Raw genomic sequence first — 21,348 nt, 5'->3', positions numbered from 1 at the left:
AAAAATTTACTGCGTAGAAACGGAAGCCCCCAAAAGTTACAAAATGGCATTTTCTCTTCAATTTTGTCGCACAATGATTTTTTTTCCGTTTCGCCATAGATTTTTTGGTAAAATGACTGATGTCATTACAATGTAGAATTGTAGATTTTTAAAAGATAAGGAGGAAAAAAACAAAAATGCAAAAACTGGAAAACCCTCCGTCGCCACGGGGTTAAGGCAGTCGCTGCAATCCAGTGATTTCTCAATGAGACTTCTGCACTTGTCTACATGTATCCTGGCCCACTTCTTATAAGTAAACTGCTTTTGCTGTCTTGGGTTTTAAGGGTGCCTTTTCCAGACTGCGTGTTTAATTTCCCTCCGCAGATGTTCAATAGGATTCAGATTAGGGCTCATAAAAGCCACTTTAAAATAGTCCAATGTTTAGTTATTAGCCATTCTTGGATGTTTTAGCTGTTTTTAGTGTGTTTTGGGTCATTATTCTGTTGGAGAACCCATGACCTGCAACTGAGACCAAGCTTACTGACACTTGGCAGCACATTTCTCTCCAGAATGCCTTGATATTATTGATATTTCATTGTACCCTGTACCGATTTAAGACATACTGTGCCAGATGCAGCAAAGAATCCCCAAAACATAATTGAGCCTCCTCCATGCTTCACAGTAGGTACAGTGTTCTTTTCTTTGAATGCTTCATTTTTGCATTTGAGAATATAGAGCTGTTAGAGTTTTGTCTCATCAGTCCAAAGGACAAGACAAAATTGAGCATTGTGACAAATAAAATCAGCTCTGTGTTTGCCTACAAAAAAATGAATCATACAAAGAAATGGACACTGTGCCTGCTGTGAAACACGGAGGAAGCTCGGTTATGTTTTGGGGCTGTTTGCTGCATCTGGTACTGGGTGTTTTGAATCTGTACAGGATACAATAAAATCTCAAGACTATCAGGGTATTCTGGAGCCAAATGTGCTGCCCAGTGTCATGAAGCTTGGTCTCAGTCAAAGGTCATGGATCCTTCAACAAGATAATGACCCAAACACCGAAAACACACAAAAAATGGCAAAGAGCAAAACATTGGACGATTCTGAAGTGGCTTCTGTGAGCCCTGATCTGAATTCTATTTAACAAAAGGAGCTAAAACATGCAGTCTGCAGAAGGCACACTTCAAACTTATAGATATCGCTTTAGTAACTTCCTCAAAAGGTTGTGCAAAAAATATTAAAGGAGACCTGCAGCCATAGACACTATCCCATATCCAAAGGATAGGGGATAGGGGTCTGATCGCGAGGGGTCTGACCACTGGGACCCCCTGCGAACTCCAGTACGGGAACACAGCATTACCCCAACTCTGCGCTGCTAATACGCGTGTCGTCGACTCACGCTAGGTCTCCGCCTCTTCCATAGAGATACATGGAGGGAGCGTGTCGGCCACGGAGTCATGCTGCAGACGACACACCTCTTGCACGGGAGAGCTGCGTCAGTGTCGAGGCTCCGTACAGGAGATTGCGGGGAGTCCCAGCATTCAGACGCCCCCACGATCGGACACTTATCCTCTATCCTGCGGATAGGGGATAAGTGTCTATGGCTGCAGATCTCCTTTAAGTTCATTGTACCATCATGTTTGTCCAGGGCAGTTTCACTATTTAGTTTTTTTTGCTAATGATTCTGTTGAACTACAATTTAAAAGCAATGTCTGATTTCCATCAGTTAATATTTAAGACATTTTTATTCATTATTACTCCTGTCAGTTTTAAGTTATTTCAAGGACCATTGAACAGACGCGAACCAACAATTTTGTCCACGTCTGTATAATGCTTTCTTAGTCCACAATTCTGGCAGTCAGACACAAGGATATATGGTGACATGCATTTGTGTCTCATTTTATTGATTTATACCTACAGTAAAATATTCTTTATACACTTTACACATATTAAATGATATGCAAGGCAGGGAGAATAAATCTACAGGGTTATCATAAGTACTATGGCCTCGATAGTTTGTATACCTGTATTGTAAACTATTAAATACATATCTGTTTTTACATATTGTGATGATTTTTTTCTTTGTGTAGGAGCCATTGTACCACACACAACACTGGACCCAAGAGGAAATCTGGAAGCAGTACCAGGTATGTTGCTCTGAGTGTATGTACACTATACTGGAGAAAAATATCAGGCCCTACCTCTTCAATGGTTATTTGGACTTGTTTTTTTTAAATTAATGTAATATGCTCAGTCTGGGGGGGGGGGGGGAAACCTGAAAACAACTATATACTTAATAGAGGTAAAACAGAGAAGCCGGCACTGGAAGCGAAAATCTGCACTGCAAGTGGTTCACTGAATTACTAATACGGTGAAGGTGCGGGGGATCACAAAGTTTCGTCGTGGTGCTCTCCCCATAAATGTGGCACAAACAGTTCAATCGTAAAAGAAAGAAGAAGGGGGCACTCACGCTTTAGCTTTCCAAGTTTATTCCGTGCTCATTACAGCTGGGACGTCGAGCGATCAGCACAGGACGTCGGACCACGAACAGGTAGGAGCCATGATGGTGATAGCTATTTCGTGCCTATGCCGGCGCTTCTCCAGACCACCTGTAATGAGCACGGAATAAACTTGAAAAGCTAAAGCGTGAGTGCCCCCTTCTTCTTTCTTTTACGATTCAACTTTATATTTACATTCCTAGCTCACGTCACTGCCGCTGTTTTCCTGGAGCCCCTGTTCCATAGCTTTCTGTGTTTGCATTAGCTTGTGTGCTGCCTGCTCAGCACACAACTGGTACACCTGGACTGGCCCCGAGAGGAAAGCGTTAATGGTTTGAGGAAGGAAAGTAAGTATATGTTAATTTTATAAGGCTGATCACATTACCTTAATAAAAACAACAACTCTGAATACCACTTTAACCATTGAATTCAGATGTTTTATTCAGTCCCAAGTCCCTGACTCAACTATGCAGAGTTCCAAATCTCATTTGACATTAAAATCATCATAAAAACCGGGTGCCAGGAGTTTCAAGGCATGGGTTTTCATTGCCAAACAGCTCCATGCATGCTTTATACCGAGTGGAAATGGATTCTGTGGAGTGATGAATCACTCTTCTCTATCTGGCAGTCTGATTGAGTCTGTGTTTGGTGAATGCCAGGAGAACATTATCTGTATGACTGCACTGTGCCAACTGTAACATTTGGTGGAGGAGAGATAATGCTATTGAATTGTTCTTCAGGGGTGTGCATAAGCCCCTAAGTTCCAGTCAAGGTAAATCTTGATGATTCAGCATGCAAAGACATTTTGGACAATTGTATGCTTTCAATTTTGTGTCAAGTCCCTACTCTGTTTCGGCATGAGTGAGCTCCAGTGCACAAGCAAGACCTTTACTGGTCTGCACAAAAAACCTGACCTTGATCCATCAAAACAGCTTTGAGATGAATTATAGAGTCTGTGGCCCTCATTTACTATTTTTCCATCTTTCTTTTTGCTTACCATAGTGAATTTCTTTGGAGTTTGCCCTCCTATACATGAATGTGTTTTATACTTGTCGAAAAACATTGGTGGTTTTCATTAATATAACCCCTCTGTTAAAAATGGAATATCAGGGTATGAAAAGGCGACAAAAACAGGTGAACAAGTCCATGCCCACTTTTTGGAGAATTAGTTGAAAGTGATGACTTTAGTGGAAAGTAAGGAACATTTTGTCGCACAACGATAAAAAAGAAAAAAAAAAAGGGAAAAAAGTATGGTGTTAATGATATTCTAAAGGGCATATATATCATTGGCCATACAGGCAAAAATGTCCTCTTTCTATGGATTCCCAAAATGCTTGCAGTCTCCTGCTGACATATATCATTTCCTATGGGAATGTGCCAAGATTTAGGAAATGTGGTGGGACTCTAGCTTAGTATTTGACTTCCTTATTGGGTCTTTCTAGTCTGCTCTATCCAGAAAGGGCCATTTTAACATAATTGTTCAGCACCTTACTAGGTTCTCAGGTCAAGACAGACACTCTAGGCAGCTGCCACTACAACTGTGCGTCCAGTCCATGCCACTCATCAGGAGGATGGTTAATTTCCTTTTTCAGATGGATTGGACTGAAGCACTTTTAAATAAAGAAAAATACACTAAAAAATCATTAATAAATTCTTTTTACATGACTGATTGGTATATGTGAGAATGTCAAGGATGGCTGCTGGTTAGGCCTTAATATGTGCGTTACTGCTGCTGTATATTGCTGAGTGTCGACACAAGAAATATACACCAGACAAAAAAGTTGGTATAAAACTCTTTCTCAGCAAGAAGCTCAGGAACTGTTCCCAAGAGTTCTCAGAGAGTTCTGAGCGAGGTTCTTTTTATTACACGGAAGTAGTTTTTACATTTGACAAAAAGGGGAGGTTAGTTATCACGTCAAAATCATCATGTTATATTTTGATTGGTTAACTGAATATTGCGTATGTATATATATACCGTATTTATCGGCGTATAACACGCACTTTTTAGGCTAAAATTTTTAGCCTAAAGTCTGTGTGCGTGTTATACGCCGATACACCCCCAGGAAAGGCAGGGGGAGAGAGGCCGTCGCTGCCCGCTTCTCTCCCCCTGCCTTTCCTGGGGTCTAGAGCGCTGCTGTCGGCCCTTTTCACCCCCTGGTTATCGGCGCCGCTGCCCGTTCTGTCCCCCTGACTATCGGTGCCGGCGCCGATAGCCAGGGAGAGAGAAGCGGCGCCGACAGCCAGGGGGAGAGAAGGGGCAGCGGCACCCATTGCCCGCGCCGCTGCCCCGTTGCCTCCCCCCATCCCCGGTGGCATAATTACCTGAGTCAGGTCAGCGCTGCTCCAGGCCTCCGTCGTGCGTCCCCGGCGTCATTGCTATGCGCTGAACGGCGCGGCGCATGACGTCAGAGCGCCGCGCCGTGCATAGCAACGACGCTGGGGACAGAGGCCTGGAGCAGCGCGGACCGGACTCAGGTAATTATGCCACCGGGGATGGGGGGAGGCAACGGGGCAGCGGCGCCGGCAATGGGTGCCGCTGCCCCTTCTCTCCCCCTGGCTGTCGGCGCCGCTTCTCTCCCCCTGGCTATCGGCGCCGGCACCGATAGTCAGGGGGACAGAACGGGCAGCGGCACCGATAACCAGGGGGTGAAAAGGGCCGGCAGCAGCGCTCTAGACCCCAGGAAAGGCAGGGGGAGAGAAGCGGGCAGCGACGGCCTCTCTCCCCTGCCTTTCCTGGGGGTATATCGGGGTATACACGCGCACACACGCACCCTCATTTTATCATGGATATTTGGGTAAAAAACTTTTTTTACCCAAATATCCGTGGTAAAATGAGGGTGCGTGTTATAGGCCGGTGCGTGGTATACCCCGATAAATACAGTATATATTAGCATATTAAGCATTCATTTCTCTCTTGGCCATATTTGGTCTCTAAACTTCCAACTCCTCTTCTTATCTCACTTCTCTTGGCCTCATCCCAAGGTCTCCATCTTAGTCACAAGCAGATAGCAAGCTGGGTATATAGGTTAAGGGTAACAAATATCTTTTTGCAGCATTAGCAATGTTCATATAAGTATTAATATATTGATCGGCAGTCCGAATAATTGTAATCAATTTCAACAAGAACAGCTTGCCAGGTAGAGGTTCCAATGTCTCTTCCTTGGTTTAGTACCATATCTGGACCTGTTACACTTGGTATCTCTGGAGGGAAGATGGACATACATGAATGGGGGTGTGAGTAGGGGGCTGGTTGGGGGTTTGTTCTGATGTTTTATGTAAAAAAACAAGAAAAAAAAATGGACTTTGTTATTACTAATAATAATAATAAATATAAATAAATAAAGAGAGTGTAATGCATTTCTCCATACTTTTTTCACCTAAATTTTCACAAAACTCCAATAGTACATGGATGCCTGTCTGGCTTCACAAATGGTTTTTCTAGATGAATGGGCAAAAATTCCTGCAGACACTTAAAAATCTTGTAGGAAGTCTTCCTAAAAATAGGGGAAGCTTTTATAACTGTAAAAGGGAGTCTAACTACATATAAAAGCATCAGCAGCCTGTACAAGTAGGCTATGTTCTCACTTAGAAATGTATGCACGGAAAATAGACCGATATGCTTTCTGTAGGTTCAATCTTTCTGTGGACACGGAAATCGTAATATCCATGCCAGAAACATGAGTGGCAGTGAAATTCCATTGCATGCACAGCGCAGCAGAATCCTGCACGGAAATCCTGACTTGTGAACATAGCCGTAGAATGCCAATAACACTGATCGCACCTGTGCTATAGCAGTATTGGAATGGGTCTCTAGTTTTTTTTAGTGTTGTAAACATAAACACTGCTGTTATTTCTCTCTGTGAATTACAGTCAGTTCCATATAGCTGAATGGAAGCATTATACCCTTTTAACACTGGGTGGCGCCATACTATTTAAGACATAACTTTTAATATATGCTTACTAAAACACACCAATATGTGCAAAGTGATTATACCCACATAAGAATAAAATCATGTGACACAGGATCTGTTAGGATCACCACCCATCTGGTGGATTTATCATGAATCTAATGTGTAAATACACATATTTAGTCATGCATCTCTAATAAGAAATATAATTCTCAACGCGTTTCTACTCCAATCAAGAGTGTCCTCAGGAGAATATCAGAATTATAGAGATAGTAAAAGTATCACATTTAAATAAACATGGTATTACTGAGTGACCCACGATACGGGGTATCACTCAGAGGGTGTGATCTTTCCCAGCTGAAACAGGAGAATGCCGGCACGACCTAAAAAGAAAACCAACAGTACAGTCAGCCCAGTATACAGACTTGCACTAAATGTAGTTTTTGTAGGGCTGAAAGACTCACAGTCCTTGCCGTGGTTCCGAACACCTATAAATAAAATAATACATTCCTATCAATAAACAAGGTTCCGCTGTACCTGTAATGTAAATCTAGCATATCGCCGCTAGTGCGCTGTACTCACTGTCAGCTGGTCTAGGTGCCGATCACAGGATCCCGGGAGGTGCGCAACCCGCAGTGGCGGGGAGCCGGAATGATTCTAACCGGCTGCGATGCGCTCACCTTCCGGGTCCCTCGGCGTCTGGCGTCATATCCTGGCGCCTCCGTGTGACGTCGACAGTGCCCGCCCCGCTCTGACGCCCACAGGAGGCGGGCAAAATGCCGAATTCACTACTATAATTCAGGGCCGGATTAAGGTATGTATGGGAGTGACTTATTGCTAGTTATAGAGTATACTAACTCCTGATGACTGGTTATATATTATTGAATGAACCGATGGGAGTAGTAACAATAATTGGCATTGAAACACTAAAATTGCAATGAATTCCCAAAAGGGGTATATAAAAACCGATCGCGAGCATACCGCAGTGTAAACGTGCCATTTAGAAATGAAATAGGCACAAGGTCCCGAAAGATAAGGGTACACATGCCGAATGATCACGACCGGACATACCCCAGATATAAGAACACACTATACATCAATAAAGTGCCTAAATTGGTCATATCATGATCTTAATAAATTATACTAATCCCAAAGGTTAAACTAGGATAACCCCAAACAAGAGCAGCCCATCTACTCCTCTATTGTACTTCTTATTATATGTATTTAATGTATATGAAATCAGCAGACGGATGTTGGGGGCAAAGCCCCAGAAAGAAAAAGAAATATATATATATATATATAAAATTGTTGGTCCCCCTTCAGACACAAGGGTGGTCCCCCTGGGATTCTAACAAATAATAGGGGAACTCAAGTTCCTGGGACTGGAGCTCATTCGTCCGTCCCCGAGAGGGGGTAACTTTGATAGACTCCTCCTTCAAAGGGAGAGTAGATGGATTTTTGAGATGGGCACATTGAACCCTAGAGGTCTCAATGACCAATTAAGTTTTGCTCCCTTTTTGTGATGTCCCCTTCCAGTAAAGGATGTGGTACCCCTTATTGGTGACTAATAGGTAGTTAGTTGAGACCCTAGTGGGTCTTCAAGTTAGTGTCACCTTACTTACTTAGTAAGAGCTAGGCCAAGTAGGAGGAACGAGAGCGGGGCTGCCCTTGTTAGGGCGATAACACCGCCTAGGGCATAGGGCCTCAGTTAGTGCAGGGTAAGTCTAGGATCCCTAGGCCCCTATCTTTCCCCTTATTTCCCCCTATTATTTGTTAGAATCCCAGGGGGACCACCCTTGTGTCTGAAGGGGGACCAACAATTTTATATATATATATATATAAGGACTGTGAGTCTTTCAGCCCTACAAAAACTACATTTAGTGCAAGTCTGTATACTGGGCTGACTGTACTGTTGGTTTTCTTTTTAGGTCGTGCCGGCATTCTCCTGTTTCAGCTGGGAAAGATCACACCCTCTGAGTGATACCCCGTATCGTGGTCACTCAGTAATACCATGTTTATTTAAATGTGATACTTTTACTATCTCTATATTTCTGATATTCTCCTGAGGACACTCTTGATTGGAGTAGAAACGCGTTGAGAATTATATTTCTTATTAGAGATGCATGACTAAATATGTGTATTTACACATTAGATTCATGATAAATCCACCAGATGGGTGGTGATCCTAACAGATCCTGTGTCGCATGATTTTATTCTTATGTGGGTATAATCACTTTGCACATATTGGTGTGTTTTAGTAAGCATATATTAAAAGTTATGTCTTAAATAGCACTTCCCTCACACCCTTATATTTATTTAGAGGTTTTTTCATATTGTTTATGCTGGGAGGCAACTTGACCCCTTGTAGGTCTATACAACATTTTACATACTGCTTATATGGCGCCATACTATGTCAGTAAATCATCTGACATAGTGGATCTAACAACATATAAATTGCAAACAGTGTTGACTTTTTATGATCATTACAGTGAATATGATATTTTTTGACCACTATTAAGTGAAAACTGCAGTCCACAGGAGTGCACTAACTTGCATACAGTTAAGTTAAAGGGTAATTCCACATAATCTCTATATACAATAAAAACAATCTATGTAATTTACATCCTGTTAAACAATAAATGAAAATTGAAAAATGACATTAAAGGGGTACTCCGGTGCTTACACATCTTATCCCCTATTCAAAGGATAGGGGATAAGATGCCTGATCGCGGGAGTACCGCAGCTGGGGACGCCCGTTATCATGCACGCGGCACCCCGTTTGTAATCAGTCCTCGGAGCTATCACGCCCCCTCCCGTAGGCTTGCATTGAGGGGCGGAGTGTGACGTCACACGGGGGCGGAGGCGTGACGTCACACGCCGCCGGCCCTGCGGTCGACCGTAATCAGACCCGGAGCGAACACGCTCCGGGGACTGATTACAAACGGGGTGCCGCGTGCATGATCACGGGCGTCCCCAGCTGCGGGACTCCCGCATTCAGGCATCTTATCCCCTATCCTTTGGATAGGGGATAAGATGTGTAAGCACTGGAGTACCCCTTTAAGTTGTCTTGATGTAGCTGCAGCCCTGTCAATATGCTCTACACATTACCCCTGTCGCTTAAGGATTAAAAGGAGATTTTCAGAATAGTGAATCAATTTGAGATTCATTTTCAGGACTATACCATATAATCTCATGTAAAGAGTACATTATGTAAATGGTGTATATTTATTACATTTTTTTCTAGCCACTGTTTCATCGAATACCGAGAAAGAAGCCGAGAAGAATTTCTTAATCTCAAAAGACATTCTAAAGGGTAATGGACACCCTGCACCTGAAGCAGGTAACTATTATTATTATTATAAAGTATTATTCTGAATTATATAATAACAGCAAGAAAATGAATGAAGTATATGTTCTGTATATGTCTGGAGTTTCCATATGAGCATATGGGTAGATATGGGTCAGAGCATCTTTTGTGGGGTGTTACCAGTATGCAGGGGCTAGTACTTACCAAAAAGTGGTCCAAGAAAGGACAGCTGGTGAACAGGTGGCAGAGTCATGGGCACCCAAGGTTCATTGATGCACCTGGGAAATAAAGGATTGTTTTCTTCAATCTCACAACACAGTTATGGGATAACAGATGGCTGAAAGGTCTGTGCATAGCTACAGACCCTTTCAGAATGCTTGAGCTGACCCTTATAACAGAGGACGTCTCCTTCATCTGGGTGGAGATCGCAGGAAACGGGTGTAACGTGTACAGCCTCATGCTTCTCCCTGATTTTTATAACTATTAGTGGAGGTCTGAACACCCAGAATCCAACCAGTCAAAACCTTTGTAATATCTCTGTGATATGTTAAAAGATTTGTTGACTGGGACACTTTAATGGCAGTGGCCTCTTTCTGCAGGATAATTCTGTGCAATCTGCTTGGAAATGCAATGCGGCAATGGTCCTAGTGCTGGCTTGTTCTGCCAGCACCTGCCACAGATTGAATGTCAAATTCTGTCCAGAAATTTTGCCGTGCGAAAGGGGTCTTAATCTACAGATGGCTTAAGTGACATGACATCACCAAAGCCTGCTGGGGTACCATTTCTGCCCTCACATGGTTGTAGTGCTGTGATGAATAGAAAACCTCATGCTCTGTGCATGTTTCAGTCTGTGTTGATATCAGTGAGGCTCTCCTGCAGCTTTCAGTCTGTGCAGCTTTCTGTGAGAATCTGTGAGCTTTCACTTTCTGTGCAGCTGTCAATCAAGCTCAGTACAGAGAAGTACTTCCTGAGTATGGACTCCTGCCATGCTGGGAGGAGACCAAACTCACTCTGTTAATTGTGGCAGGATAGAGAATAGAACAGAATAGAGCCACCTATTGGCTGTTTTTATTACGTTTTAAACATATTTATGTTGAAAATTTTAAAAGCAAGTGGATGGGAAAGTGTCTGCTAATTACACAAGGGACACTATATTAAACGTTTTATTTGGTGACCAACTGATTATTCTGAGCTTCATAAAAGGTAATGGACTATACTGCTCTGCACATCTCAGGCTGCAGTTAAGGCCACATAGGGAAACAGATGCAATAAGGGGAAAAAAAAAAAAAACATTAGCATTGTGTAGCCATTGCACTTTTTAAAGTGAACTTATCACTTTAAAAAAACTTTTTCATGGCAATGCTACATGTCAGAGGTTTGATTGATGGGGGTCCTGGGGCTAAGACCACAACCGATTGCTAAAATGTACGGGCAGCAGCACTTAGCTGAGTACTATACCCATGTAATTCTGCTGTTCTGCTCTGTCTAAAGAGCTGAGAAAACAGTGTAAGGATTCATAGACCGTCCTTAGATTGATAAAATCCCCATAGCAATGGTACGAATTGTAGCCCCCCCCCCCCCCCCCATAGCAATGGTATGAATTGTAGCCCCCCTCAAATACAAACTAAAAGTTTGATTCGTCACGAACTTCTCGGCTCGGCAGTTGATGCCTAATCCTGCGTAAATTAGTTCAGCCTTCAGGTGGTCCGGTGGGCTGGAAAAGGTGGATACATTCCTAGGAAACAGTCTCCTAGGATACATTCCTAGGAAGTCATCAACTGCCGAGCCGAGAAGTTCGTGACAAATCGAATTTACTGTAAGTTCGCTCATCTCTATGAGTGATCCTGAGTAAGGGTCTATTCACAGGGCAAAATTTCCACTTGCGGAATTCTGCCTCAAATTAAAGCCCATAGACTTCTATGGGATTCTGCACTCCCATTCACACTTTTGAATTTCCGCTAGCGGAATTCCGCAAGTGGGAAGTCAGAACTGTGAATGGGAGTGCGGAATCCCATAGAAGTCTATGGGCTTTAATTTAAAGGCAGAATTTCTGCCGTTTGAATAGACCCTAAAATGATGTGTTCCTTATCCCAGAAGTTCCCAAAATATAGGACAATCTTTTAACTGCATCGGAGGCTACCTGCACCTCTGACGCTGTCCCCTGGGTCCTGTGTGCGTCGCCCCACATATGAAGGAGATTAATATTTATGAGCAGGGCGGCATGAACGGGACCCAGGGGGCGGCATCAGAGGGGTAGATAGTCTTTAAACCTGCCTCCATTGCAGTTAATTTGCATATCGCAAGAATGTGCTATATCTTAGGAATGGTTGAACGGGATCACCTTCACTAACCACCTGTATATTCAGGTTAGTGAGGTTGATCCATCTGTCCGTTTCCTTTTAAGTAATAAACATGGGCTAATATTTTATAGCATAAAGATGCAACTTGTCTGAGCAGAAAGGTGAGCTGGAGCCAGTGGCGTCTCCAGCATTCATATTTAGGAGGGCACATGGGGAGCCAGTGACAAAAGTGGGGGGGCAATTTTAAAAACGTGTATATATATATTTTTTTTTATATATATATATATATATATATCTCAAATAAATACACACACTGTGCAGAACATGTTTAATAAAAAAAAAAAATATATACTATTTTTTTATTTAAAATCTTCATACATTATTGTCACACAATGATTTTTTTTTTCCGTTTTTGCCATAGATTTTTGGGTAAAATGACTGATGTCATTACAAAGTAGAATTGGTGGTGCAAAAAATAAGCCATCTTATGGATTTTTAGGTGCAAAATTGAAAGGGTTATGATTTTTAAAAGGTGAGGAGGAAAAAACGAAAATCCAAAAACTTTTGGACAATACCATCAACTTTGATAGCGGCATCTACAGTGTTAATGTCAGACATCAGCCTGATTGGTGATGTCTGGCATTAGCCGAGGGTTCTAGCTAATGATTTATATAAAACAGTGGGAGCAGGCACTGTGCGTACACATACGCCTTGTGTCCTTAGGTCTCATTTACACGGATGGATCCTCAGCATATTTTACGTTGCGGATCCCCCGACAATGGACCCTACAGTGCGGCCTCCATCTGTGCCTGCTCATAACGGCAATCCTCCGCTAAGAGCAGACACGCTTTGATGTGTATACTCGAAGACATCACGGCTGCTCTCGGCCTAGCTTAGAGAGCAGGAGGAGCGGCCATGATGTGCGCGAGTATACACATCAAAGCGTGTCTGCTCATAGCGGAGGAGGATTGCCGTTATGAGCAGGCACAGATGGAGGCAGCACTGTAGGGTCCATTGTCGGTGGATCTGCAGCGTAAAATACAATGTGGATCCACCCCTGAATGAGCCCTTAGGGTACGTTCACACGTACAGGATCTGCTGTATATTTTCTGCAGCTGATTTTGCTACCTATTGAAGCTAATGGGTTGCAAAATCAGCTGCACAAAATATGCAGCAAAACTATGCAGATGATCCTGTACATGTGAATGTACCCTTAAAGGACATCTGCAGCGTTACAAACACATCCCCTATCCTCAAGATAGGGGATACGTGTTTGATCGCGGGGGGTCCGAACACTGGGGCCCCCGGCGATCTCCTGTACGGGGCCGCGGCTCTCCCGTGCAGGGGGCGTGCCAACCGCAGCATGACGTTGCGTCGGCACGCCTCCTCCATACATCTCTCTATGGAAGAGGCGGGGAGGCAGCATTCGTGCCTCCTCGCATCCCCCATAGAACTGTATGGGGACAGTGAGGAGACTGGGCGTCACAGTCGACCTCTAGGTCGACGCTACGCGCCTTAGCGCTCACCATGAGCGCTAATGGCGGCGCCCCATTAGGGAGATCAGGGGGGGGTCCCAGCGGTCGGACCCCCCGCAATCAAACACTTATCCCCTATCCTGTCATACCGCTGCAGTTGTCCTTTAAGGGGTTAATGATAAACTAGCAGTGTGTTCACATGTTGTCCTTCCAGAGGGGTCACTTTCCCTCCTCCAGTGTCCACAGGTCTCCAACAGGTCACATTATCAGAAAAATTTATGGAAAAATCGCGGCAAAAATTGCGCGGCTTCACCGCGATTTACGAAAACAAAAATTGTTCTGATAATGTGACCTGTGTGACCCCTCTGGACTGCTACTATACACATGACCCAGCCCCAGGATAGACTGCTGATCAGGGGGGAAGAGAGGGAGGACATCACTCACCTCACATGAAGCTGCTCTGTGTGCGGAGGCCTGTCAGCTCTCGGCCCCGTCCTCTCCAGTGCTGGGGGGCGGAGCCATCATCAGGTACCTTCATCCCTGCAGCTGCAGCGGGCTCTTTACCCAGCTGGTCAGTCGGGACATCCCTATTTATTTTAAATTGGGGGGGCACAAGGGGGGGCCCGGCCTGATCTAGGGGGGGCCATGGCCCCCTCTGGCCCCCCCCTAGCGACGCCACTGGCTGGAGCCGAATTTACTTGTGTCTTTTGTGCATTGTAATATTAGACACATTTGTGTCTAATAACGCACAAAACTGTTCAGCACCTCCAAAACAATTGATATGCATGGGCAGGCGCATGCTGTGGCTGCAATGCAGATGGCAGTATAAGAAATATACCAGCCTCTTCCTGCAAACACTAAGATGATTTGCTAATCAAAAACTGCAACCAACCCCAGCTCAGCTTTCATTTTACCAGAACTGGTTAAGATATGAAAGTTGAGATGTAATTGGTTGTTATGGACAAAACTAGACACATTTAATTTAATGTAGATTGATAAATATGGGCCATTGTGCTTACTATACCACCATGATAAGATGGGGAAGTGGCTGCCTCTATCTTGGTTGTGCACTCCACCCATCCCCACAGGTTGGGTAATAGTTAAGTATGGCTGGATCCTAAATGCTCTGAATTTGTAGGCTTAGTTCTAGCCCAGAAGAAACGTATACAGAGAAACTTTAAGAAAACATCAAAATCTGGTCTGGATAAGCCTTTACTGTACGTGTGTATTTATCTAGTAGGGTATGTTCACACTACGGAATTCCCTGCGGAATTCCGCAGTGTGAACTTAACATTAGTGTGAATGGGTCTCCGCAAGACCCGTTCACACTGCGGAATTTCAGCGGCAGACACTTCCGCCGCTGAAATTGTTCCGTGCAAAGAAAGAACTTGTTCATTCTTTGCGCGGAAGTCCGCGAGCACTGCATAGCCGTCAATGGTGACGGCGCAGTGGCGCGCGGTCCTTCCGCCGCCGCCGGCTGCCAGTCTGAATCTCCACTCGCTGAATTCAGCGAGCGGCGATTCCGTTCACTCTCTGTAGTGTGAAAATACCCTTAAGAGTAAAGTCCATCCTGATGAAGTCACCTTAATGTGACAGACAGTTTTGAAAAACTTCTTAAAAAAAAAAAAAAAAAAAAAAAAAAAATGACATGTCAAAACAAGGACAGCTTATGAAATGGCACATGCCATTATTTTAATTCAGAGTATTAAAGGAAAACGGTCATTCTGTTCCCCAATATACTGGGTTATAGTGTAGGTGAATAGGAGACCGATGAGGGGGTCACTGACAATACGTACCTTCGCTCCGGAGAGATGTCCCTCAGATCAACTTCTATCTTCTCTGAAATGCCAGCTCAATTTGAATATTCATTATCACTGGTCACATGAGCACTCAGTAGGAACAAGCACTCACATGACCAGTGACAATAGATCAATTGAGCCATCGCGCAATTCAGAGAAAATAGAAGCGGATCTTCGGAGAACTATATCTCTGGACCAAAGGTATATATCACCCACACTGTAACCCAGTGTATTGGGTTTAGCGTGGAGGAACAGTATGACTATTTTCCTTTAATGTACAATAAGCCAGACAAGAGGTGGCATAAAAAAAGTAAATTACATTTCTAGTTCTACAATGATGGTGCACGTGTATGACAGCATAGGGAGGTTTTGCAGTCTTTTCCTAGTTGCAAAAAAAAAAAATAATTTGAATGCTGAAGATTTACTGGCATTCAGACAAATTTGTGATATATTGAATCAACAACCCTGATAAATCACATATATCTATATATCTATATATATATATATATATATATATATATATATATATATATATATATCAGACAGTATGGACTTTCCTCGCCTTGATAGTCACGTCCTTATATTGTAATCCTTGGTGTTCTTTCATGTGTCAGTCTTGACAATGACATTTTGCTTGGTCAGCTGAGCTGTCGGTAATAGCAGCTGTCACTGTACAGCATTCAATCAATAACCATTAGCTGTGAAGTGTGGTGTTAAGTGGACTCTTACTTTCTCCCAATAATGTGACATTATCTGGAGAGTACATTATGATTATATAAGAAAATGATCAATGCACATTGTAGACTGACTTTATGCAAGCTGCTGTACCTGCACAGAAGCAGATCATTGTTTCTAAACTTAGACAACCCATGTAAGGAATGTGTAACATTTACCATTATGCATTAAGGGGGAGATTTATCAAAACCTGTGCAAAGGAAAAGTTGCCCAGTTGCCCATAGCAACCAATCAGATTGCTTCTTTCATTTTGCAGAGGCCTTGTTAAAAATGAAAGAAGCATGCTGATTGGTTGCTATGGGCAACTTTTCCTCCGGACAGGTTTTGATAAATCTCCCCCTAAGTGCATAGTGTAAAGTGCAAGCTCAGCTTTAAACATGATTGTTTTTAAAGCCACGTCATTTCATGTTGCATCCTTACAAGGGTAAGAACTAACCTAGGGCCCCATATCCTCTAAATAGGCATAACGTTTTATGATAAAATTGTGGCTGCCTTGAGTTACCACTAGGGGAGATCACTGCATATGGATTTATACAGCTCCTGTTGAATTCAAGAATACATCCATATGCAGTAGTCTTCCCTTATGATTGCTTTGCATAGCTCTTACAATTTATAACTTTTAGAAATTCCCTCATGGCTAAAGTAGCTCTGCATGTTAAAAATAGAACTCCAACCTCTAAATAACCCTTGGTGTAGACACTGTGCCACTTCTGATGGAACCCTTTCATGAGATTCTGGACTTCACAGCTGGGGGCTACCAGGTGGCGACCACTAGGAGTGGTCCTGGTGTAGGTTGGCCTCGAGGCCAATGAGACAGGGGTTTGAGGCGACAAGCAGTCAGGCACAGTGGGTCATAGCTATGGTCTGGACAAGAGGAGTACTTTTGTGGTCACGGACAGGCAAACAAGTCAGGGCAGGCAGGAAACGTCCATAGCTAGAGACAGACCTAGGTCAGACACAGGAGATACAGTGTGGTACAAGGTAGCAGGAAGGAAAGGAGACAAGTTAGGATCAGAAACAATAATAGAATTACGGTACATGCATGAAAAACACCTTTACAGGTACACTAGAGTCTAGGAACCTAAGGAGCCTAATATAGGGGTTGGAAAATGGTGTTTGGCTGGGTATAGGTTTGGGTGTGTGATGGCCCTTTAAGAGGCAACCTATGGGCAAAACCTGGAACGGCAGGCAGCAGATGAGCATGGAAATGACGAGGAGCACATACAGCAGCGTGTGAGCCAAAGGTAACTCAGTGGCCATGCCCACAGGGATAAGCAGTATGGCATGGTGATACTGATATTTAAAGGGGTTATCTGGGCTTTAAAAGGCGTATTCTGACATCAAATACAGCAAAATATAGCTTTTTTGCCTCAGTTTTGAAACCATGAAAAAAATCTGTGCATCTGTAGTGCTTTCCCCTACTATGTCAAACACTACCTACTGGTTGAGCAGTTGCTCAGTTCTACTTGCCTTAGCTCCTAGATACTGAAGAACACATCTTCTAACATCTAGAGAATTAAAAGCGCTTTCTTTGTCATTTTATGGCCTATCACAAAAAGAGGGTAGTATGATATTTTGTGATACATGAAAAGTAGAAACTACCTTTTGGTAGATACGCTGGATCTGGAAAAAATACAATACTATCCTCTAAAATCTTAATGTATGGTTCTAGGCTAGAAAGAGCGGACAAATCCCCTACCCTTCTAGCTGAAGTGACCTTCACTAATAGAGCTGTCTTAAGAACTAGATTTTTTAGAGGAATAGACTCAACTTGGTTTGAAAGGTTCAGATAAAAAAAAAGCCTTCAGGACCAAAGACAGATCCCAAGAAGGGGCTTTAGAAAAGTGTGTACAGAAAGCCTTTTGACTGCTTTAAAAAAAATCTGACTATCCAGGCATGGTCTGCAATCTTATTATTATACAGGGCACCTAAGGCTGAGACCTGAACTTTTAGGGTCGCCAACTTTAAACCTTTTTCTAGGCCTGATTCTACAAAATCTAATATATTTAAAATGTTAGGTGTAGACCTGCTAGAAAAAGGCTCCTTAAGACAAAAAAAAAACTTCCAGATCTTAAAATAGATTTTGTTAGTGCTTGATTTTCTACTGGTCTGCAAAGTAGTGATGACAAAGTCAGAGACACCCTTACTTTTCAGAATCGTCCTTTCAAAGGCCAAGCCGTCAGATGGAGGTTCTTACATACGGATGGAAGACAGGACCCTGCATCAGAAGATTCTGTGTTTCTGGAAGGACCCATGGATCCCAGACAGACAGCTCTCTCAGTGAGGAAAACCAAGCCCTGCGTGGCCAGAAACAGAATTACTCGAGCTTTGTTCATTCTGATTTTCCTGATTACACTCGGAATTAATTGAAGAGGAGGGAAGGCTTACGTCAGATCCCAATTCCAGGGTTGTGTCAGGGCGCCCACAGCCCACAGATTTTCTGTTTGATTCAAGAGGCAAAATCTTTTTACCTGTTGATTTTCTTTTGAGACATACCTTTCTGAAATCTGGGGGTCCAGTCTCCATTCCCCCTGATGCAGTTCATGGCTACTGAGGAAGTCCGCTCTTATAATTAAGGATCCTTTTAAATGTACTGCGTATAAGGAAAGATTAATATCTGCGAAAGAAAAGATTTGAGTGCAAATATGCATTAGAGATTCACTTTTTGTAGTTCTGCGTCTGTTTATGACTGACACTGTGGTGGAATTGTCCGAGAATATCTTTACATTCTTCTGACAGAGAAGGTTTTGAGCTTGGACCAGACTGCAATGTACAGCTAGAAGTTCTCTTCCATTTGATGAAAGGACCCTGAAAGTCTCCCATATGCGGCCCCCCCCCATGCCCAGGGGTGGCATCTGTAGTAAGGATTTTTGGGTCTTCTGTGATACAATCTAGACCTTTAGACAGATTTTCTTTTATTATCGACCCCAGAAGCGAATCTCATGTTTCCTGACAAAGACAGATTTTTCTGTCTAGATCTTTTGCTGAACCGTCTCAACAAGACAGCAAATTTGCTTGAAGAGTCCTTGAATGAAAATGGATCCAGGGTACTGCCTGGATTGCCATAAAAAGACCCAGCAGAGACATTCCTTTTCTTATAGAAATGGAGTGAAAACTAAGTACTTCCTTCACTAAAGTTAGAATTTTCAGTATTTTTTCTCTCTGTAAAAAAGATTTTTGAAGCTCTGAATCTAGAAGAACCCCTAGAAAAAGTATTTTCCTTGCTGAAATAATCCAAGACTACTCTGAGGCTGGAGAGAAGGGCTCTTCTTTTTATCCTCAGGTTTCCTGTCCCTAGAGGCAGAGTCCCTCTCTCAGGTGGTGCTGTCATGGCGATAGGGAAGTGATAATATAACTGGGGTTAGTATGGAAGGCTGGACACTACACTACAGAACGGCATGCGATGTCAAGCAGCTGCTTCTAAGGCCAGCAGGATATTGTCGTGTATCAAAAGAGCCATGGAATCGCAGGATAGGGACATAACACTACCCCTTTATAAAGCATTGGTACAGCCTCACCTGGAATATGCTGTTCAGTTTTGGGCACTGGTTCATAAAAGAGACTTTATACATCTGGAAAGAGTACAGAGACCAGTAACTAATCTAATAAGGGACATGGAACATCTAAGTTATGAAAGATTAAGGGAATTACATTTGTTTTGTTGTGAGAAGAGACATTTAACGGGGGAGATATGATCAACTTATTTAAGTATATAAATGGCCCATACAAAAAATATGGGGAAAATTGTTCCAGGTAAAACCCCCTTAAGAGACAACAGAGGCACTCCCTCCATTGGGAGAAAAAAAGGTTTAGTCTCCAGCGGCAATAAGCCTTCTTTGTGAATTTCTGAAACCGTGTACCTCAGGAACTGGTCACAACAAGAACAGTTGATCGCTTCAAAACAGGGTTACATTCCTAGAACAAAACAACATTAATGCATATGCCGAAATTTAGAAACACATCCCCTCCTCTTAATTCACCCATATCCCTTCCCTTCACTGCCATGGTTGAACTTGATGGACATATGTCTTTTTTCAACTGTACTAACTCTGTAACGACTGGGTATAAAGGAATGTTCCATGGACCCTAATAGTGCAGTAGCCACAAGGGCCCGTATCTTGTCATATTAAAATGTTTCCAATCTTTGTTGATTTCTCATACTGTATTTGTACTTGCTTTTTAGGAGCTGTTTTACCATTGGCACTTGGTTTAGCGATTACATCCCTACTGCTATTGATGGTAGTTTGTCGTCTCCAGCTAGTGAGAAAGAAGCTGAAGAAAGCTCGTCCATTAACTTCTGAAGAGTCAGATTATCTCATAAATGGCATGTATCTGTAGCAGTCTACCCCTTCTTTTGTTTTCCTGATCCTGCATAACTTAACTTATTGTCCATACCTGAACTCTATACATACTTATAATACATAAACGGATTGTGTCTGTTTTTTTCTTTCCTTAGAGGTGTAAAAAGAGGAAAGTAATCTGTAAAGTGTGACACTCCAACCGTGGTGTCATTATCAGGCATGGGTAATTAAGAGATCTACAGTACTTGTTTAAGAGACTAAAGGAATCTCGAAAATGTTTCCATTTGTCATGATGTTTAGTAAATAAATTCTGTAGGTGTGTATGTAATTTTGCTTTCAACTTCAGAATAAGTAACATTTTTAGACTTGTGTCAGAATTTGTTTAAGAAATGAAAAAATGCCACAATCTCTGGAATGGGACCCTAGCTCAGTGAGTGTGTGTGTGTGTGCTGTAGCATTAAAGGAGTACTGCAGCCTTGTACAAAAGTGTCTGATTGCAGGGGATCCAAATGCTGGGACCCCCACGATCGCCTGTACAGGGTCCCAGCTCTGCCATGGTTCTCCCCGTGCAGGTGGTGTGTCGGCCGCAGCATTACACTGTGGCCAACACACCCCACCATGTATCTCTGTGGGAGAGGTGGAGATGTGCTGAATGGAGGGGGCATGTCTGTCAACCGCTCAGTGAGGTCGACAACACAAACATTAGCTACGCAGAGCTGCGGCAGTTCTGGGGCCCCGTACGCAAGATCCCAGGGGTTCCCAGCGGTCGGAGCAACCCGCGATCAGACACTTATCCCCTATTCGGTTGTCTGTCATCAATGGAAGAAGAATGAAAGCTGGCCACTCACCAATTCACATCTTCAAAGTTTCTTTATTCTTTATACTCACAAAACATATACAGGAGAGGGACAAACACCAGGGGGGATACATAAGTTGTCTATGACTGCAGTACTCCTTTAATTTGTATGGGAGCCCCAGCGAGTCCAGCACTCCTGTATCTCCGGCATTCCCACACAAATAAATATGGCACATGCAGTCTACATCATG

General features: G+C 43.1%; 1 protein-coding gene across 1 annotated transcript in view; it reads left to right on the top strand.

The window, feature by feature from the left end:
• The window catches only part of LRP11 (LDL receptor related protein 11), a 51,946-nt gene extending 31,322 nt beyond the window's left edge, over positions 1-20,624 (top strand). Inside the window, exons 6-8 of the mRNA XM_056566694.1 lie at positions 2,069-2,125; positions 9,629-9,724; positions 20,184-20,624. Coding sequence (XP_056422669.1) covers positions 2,069-2,125; positions 9,629-9,724; positions 20,184-20,338 — 308 coding nt within the window. The 3' untranslated portion in view covers positions 20,339-20,624. The remainder of the gene's footprint in view (positions 1-2,068; positions 2,126-9,628; positions 9,725-20,183) is intronic.
• The last annotated feature ends 724 nt before the right edge of the window (positions 20,625-21,348 follow it).

This window comes from Hyla sarda, chromosome 3, assembly GCF_029499605.1.
Source record: "Hyla sarda isolate aHylSar1 chromosome 3, aHylSar1.hap1, whole genome shotgun sequence".
In the NCBI taxonomy this organism is placed as follows: domain Eukaryota; kingdom Metazoa; phylum Chordata; class Amphibia; order Anura; family Hylidae; genus Hyla; species Hyla sarda.
Note: the sequence above shows the minus strand (reverse complement) of the source record. Positions and strands in the feature narration are given on the sequence as shown.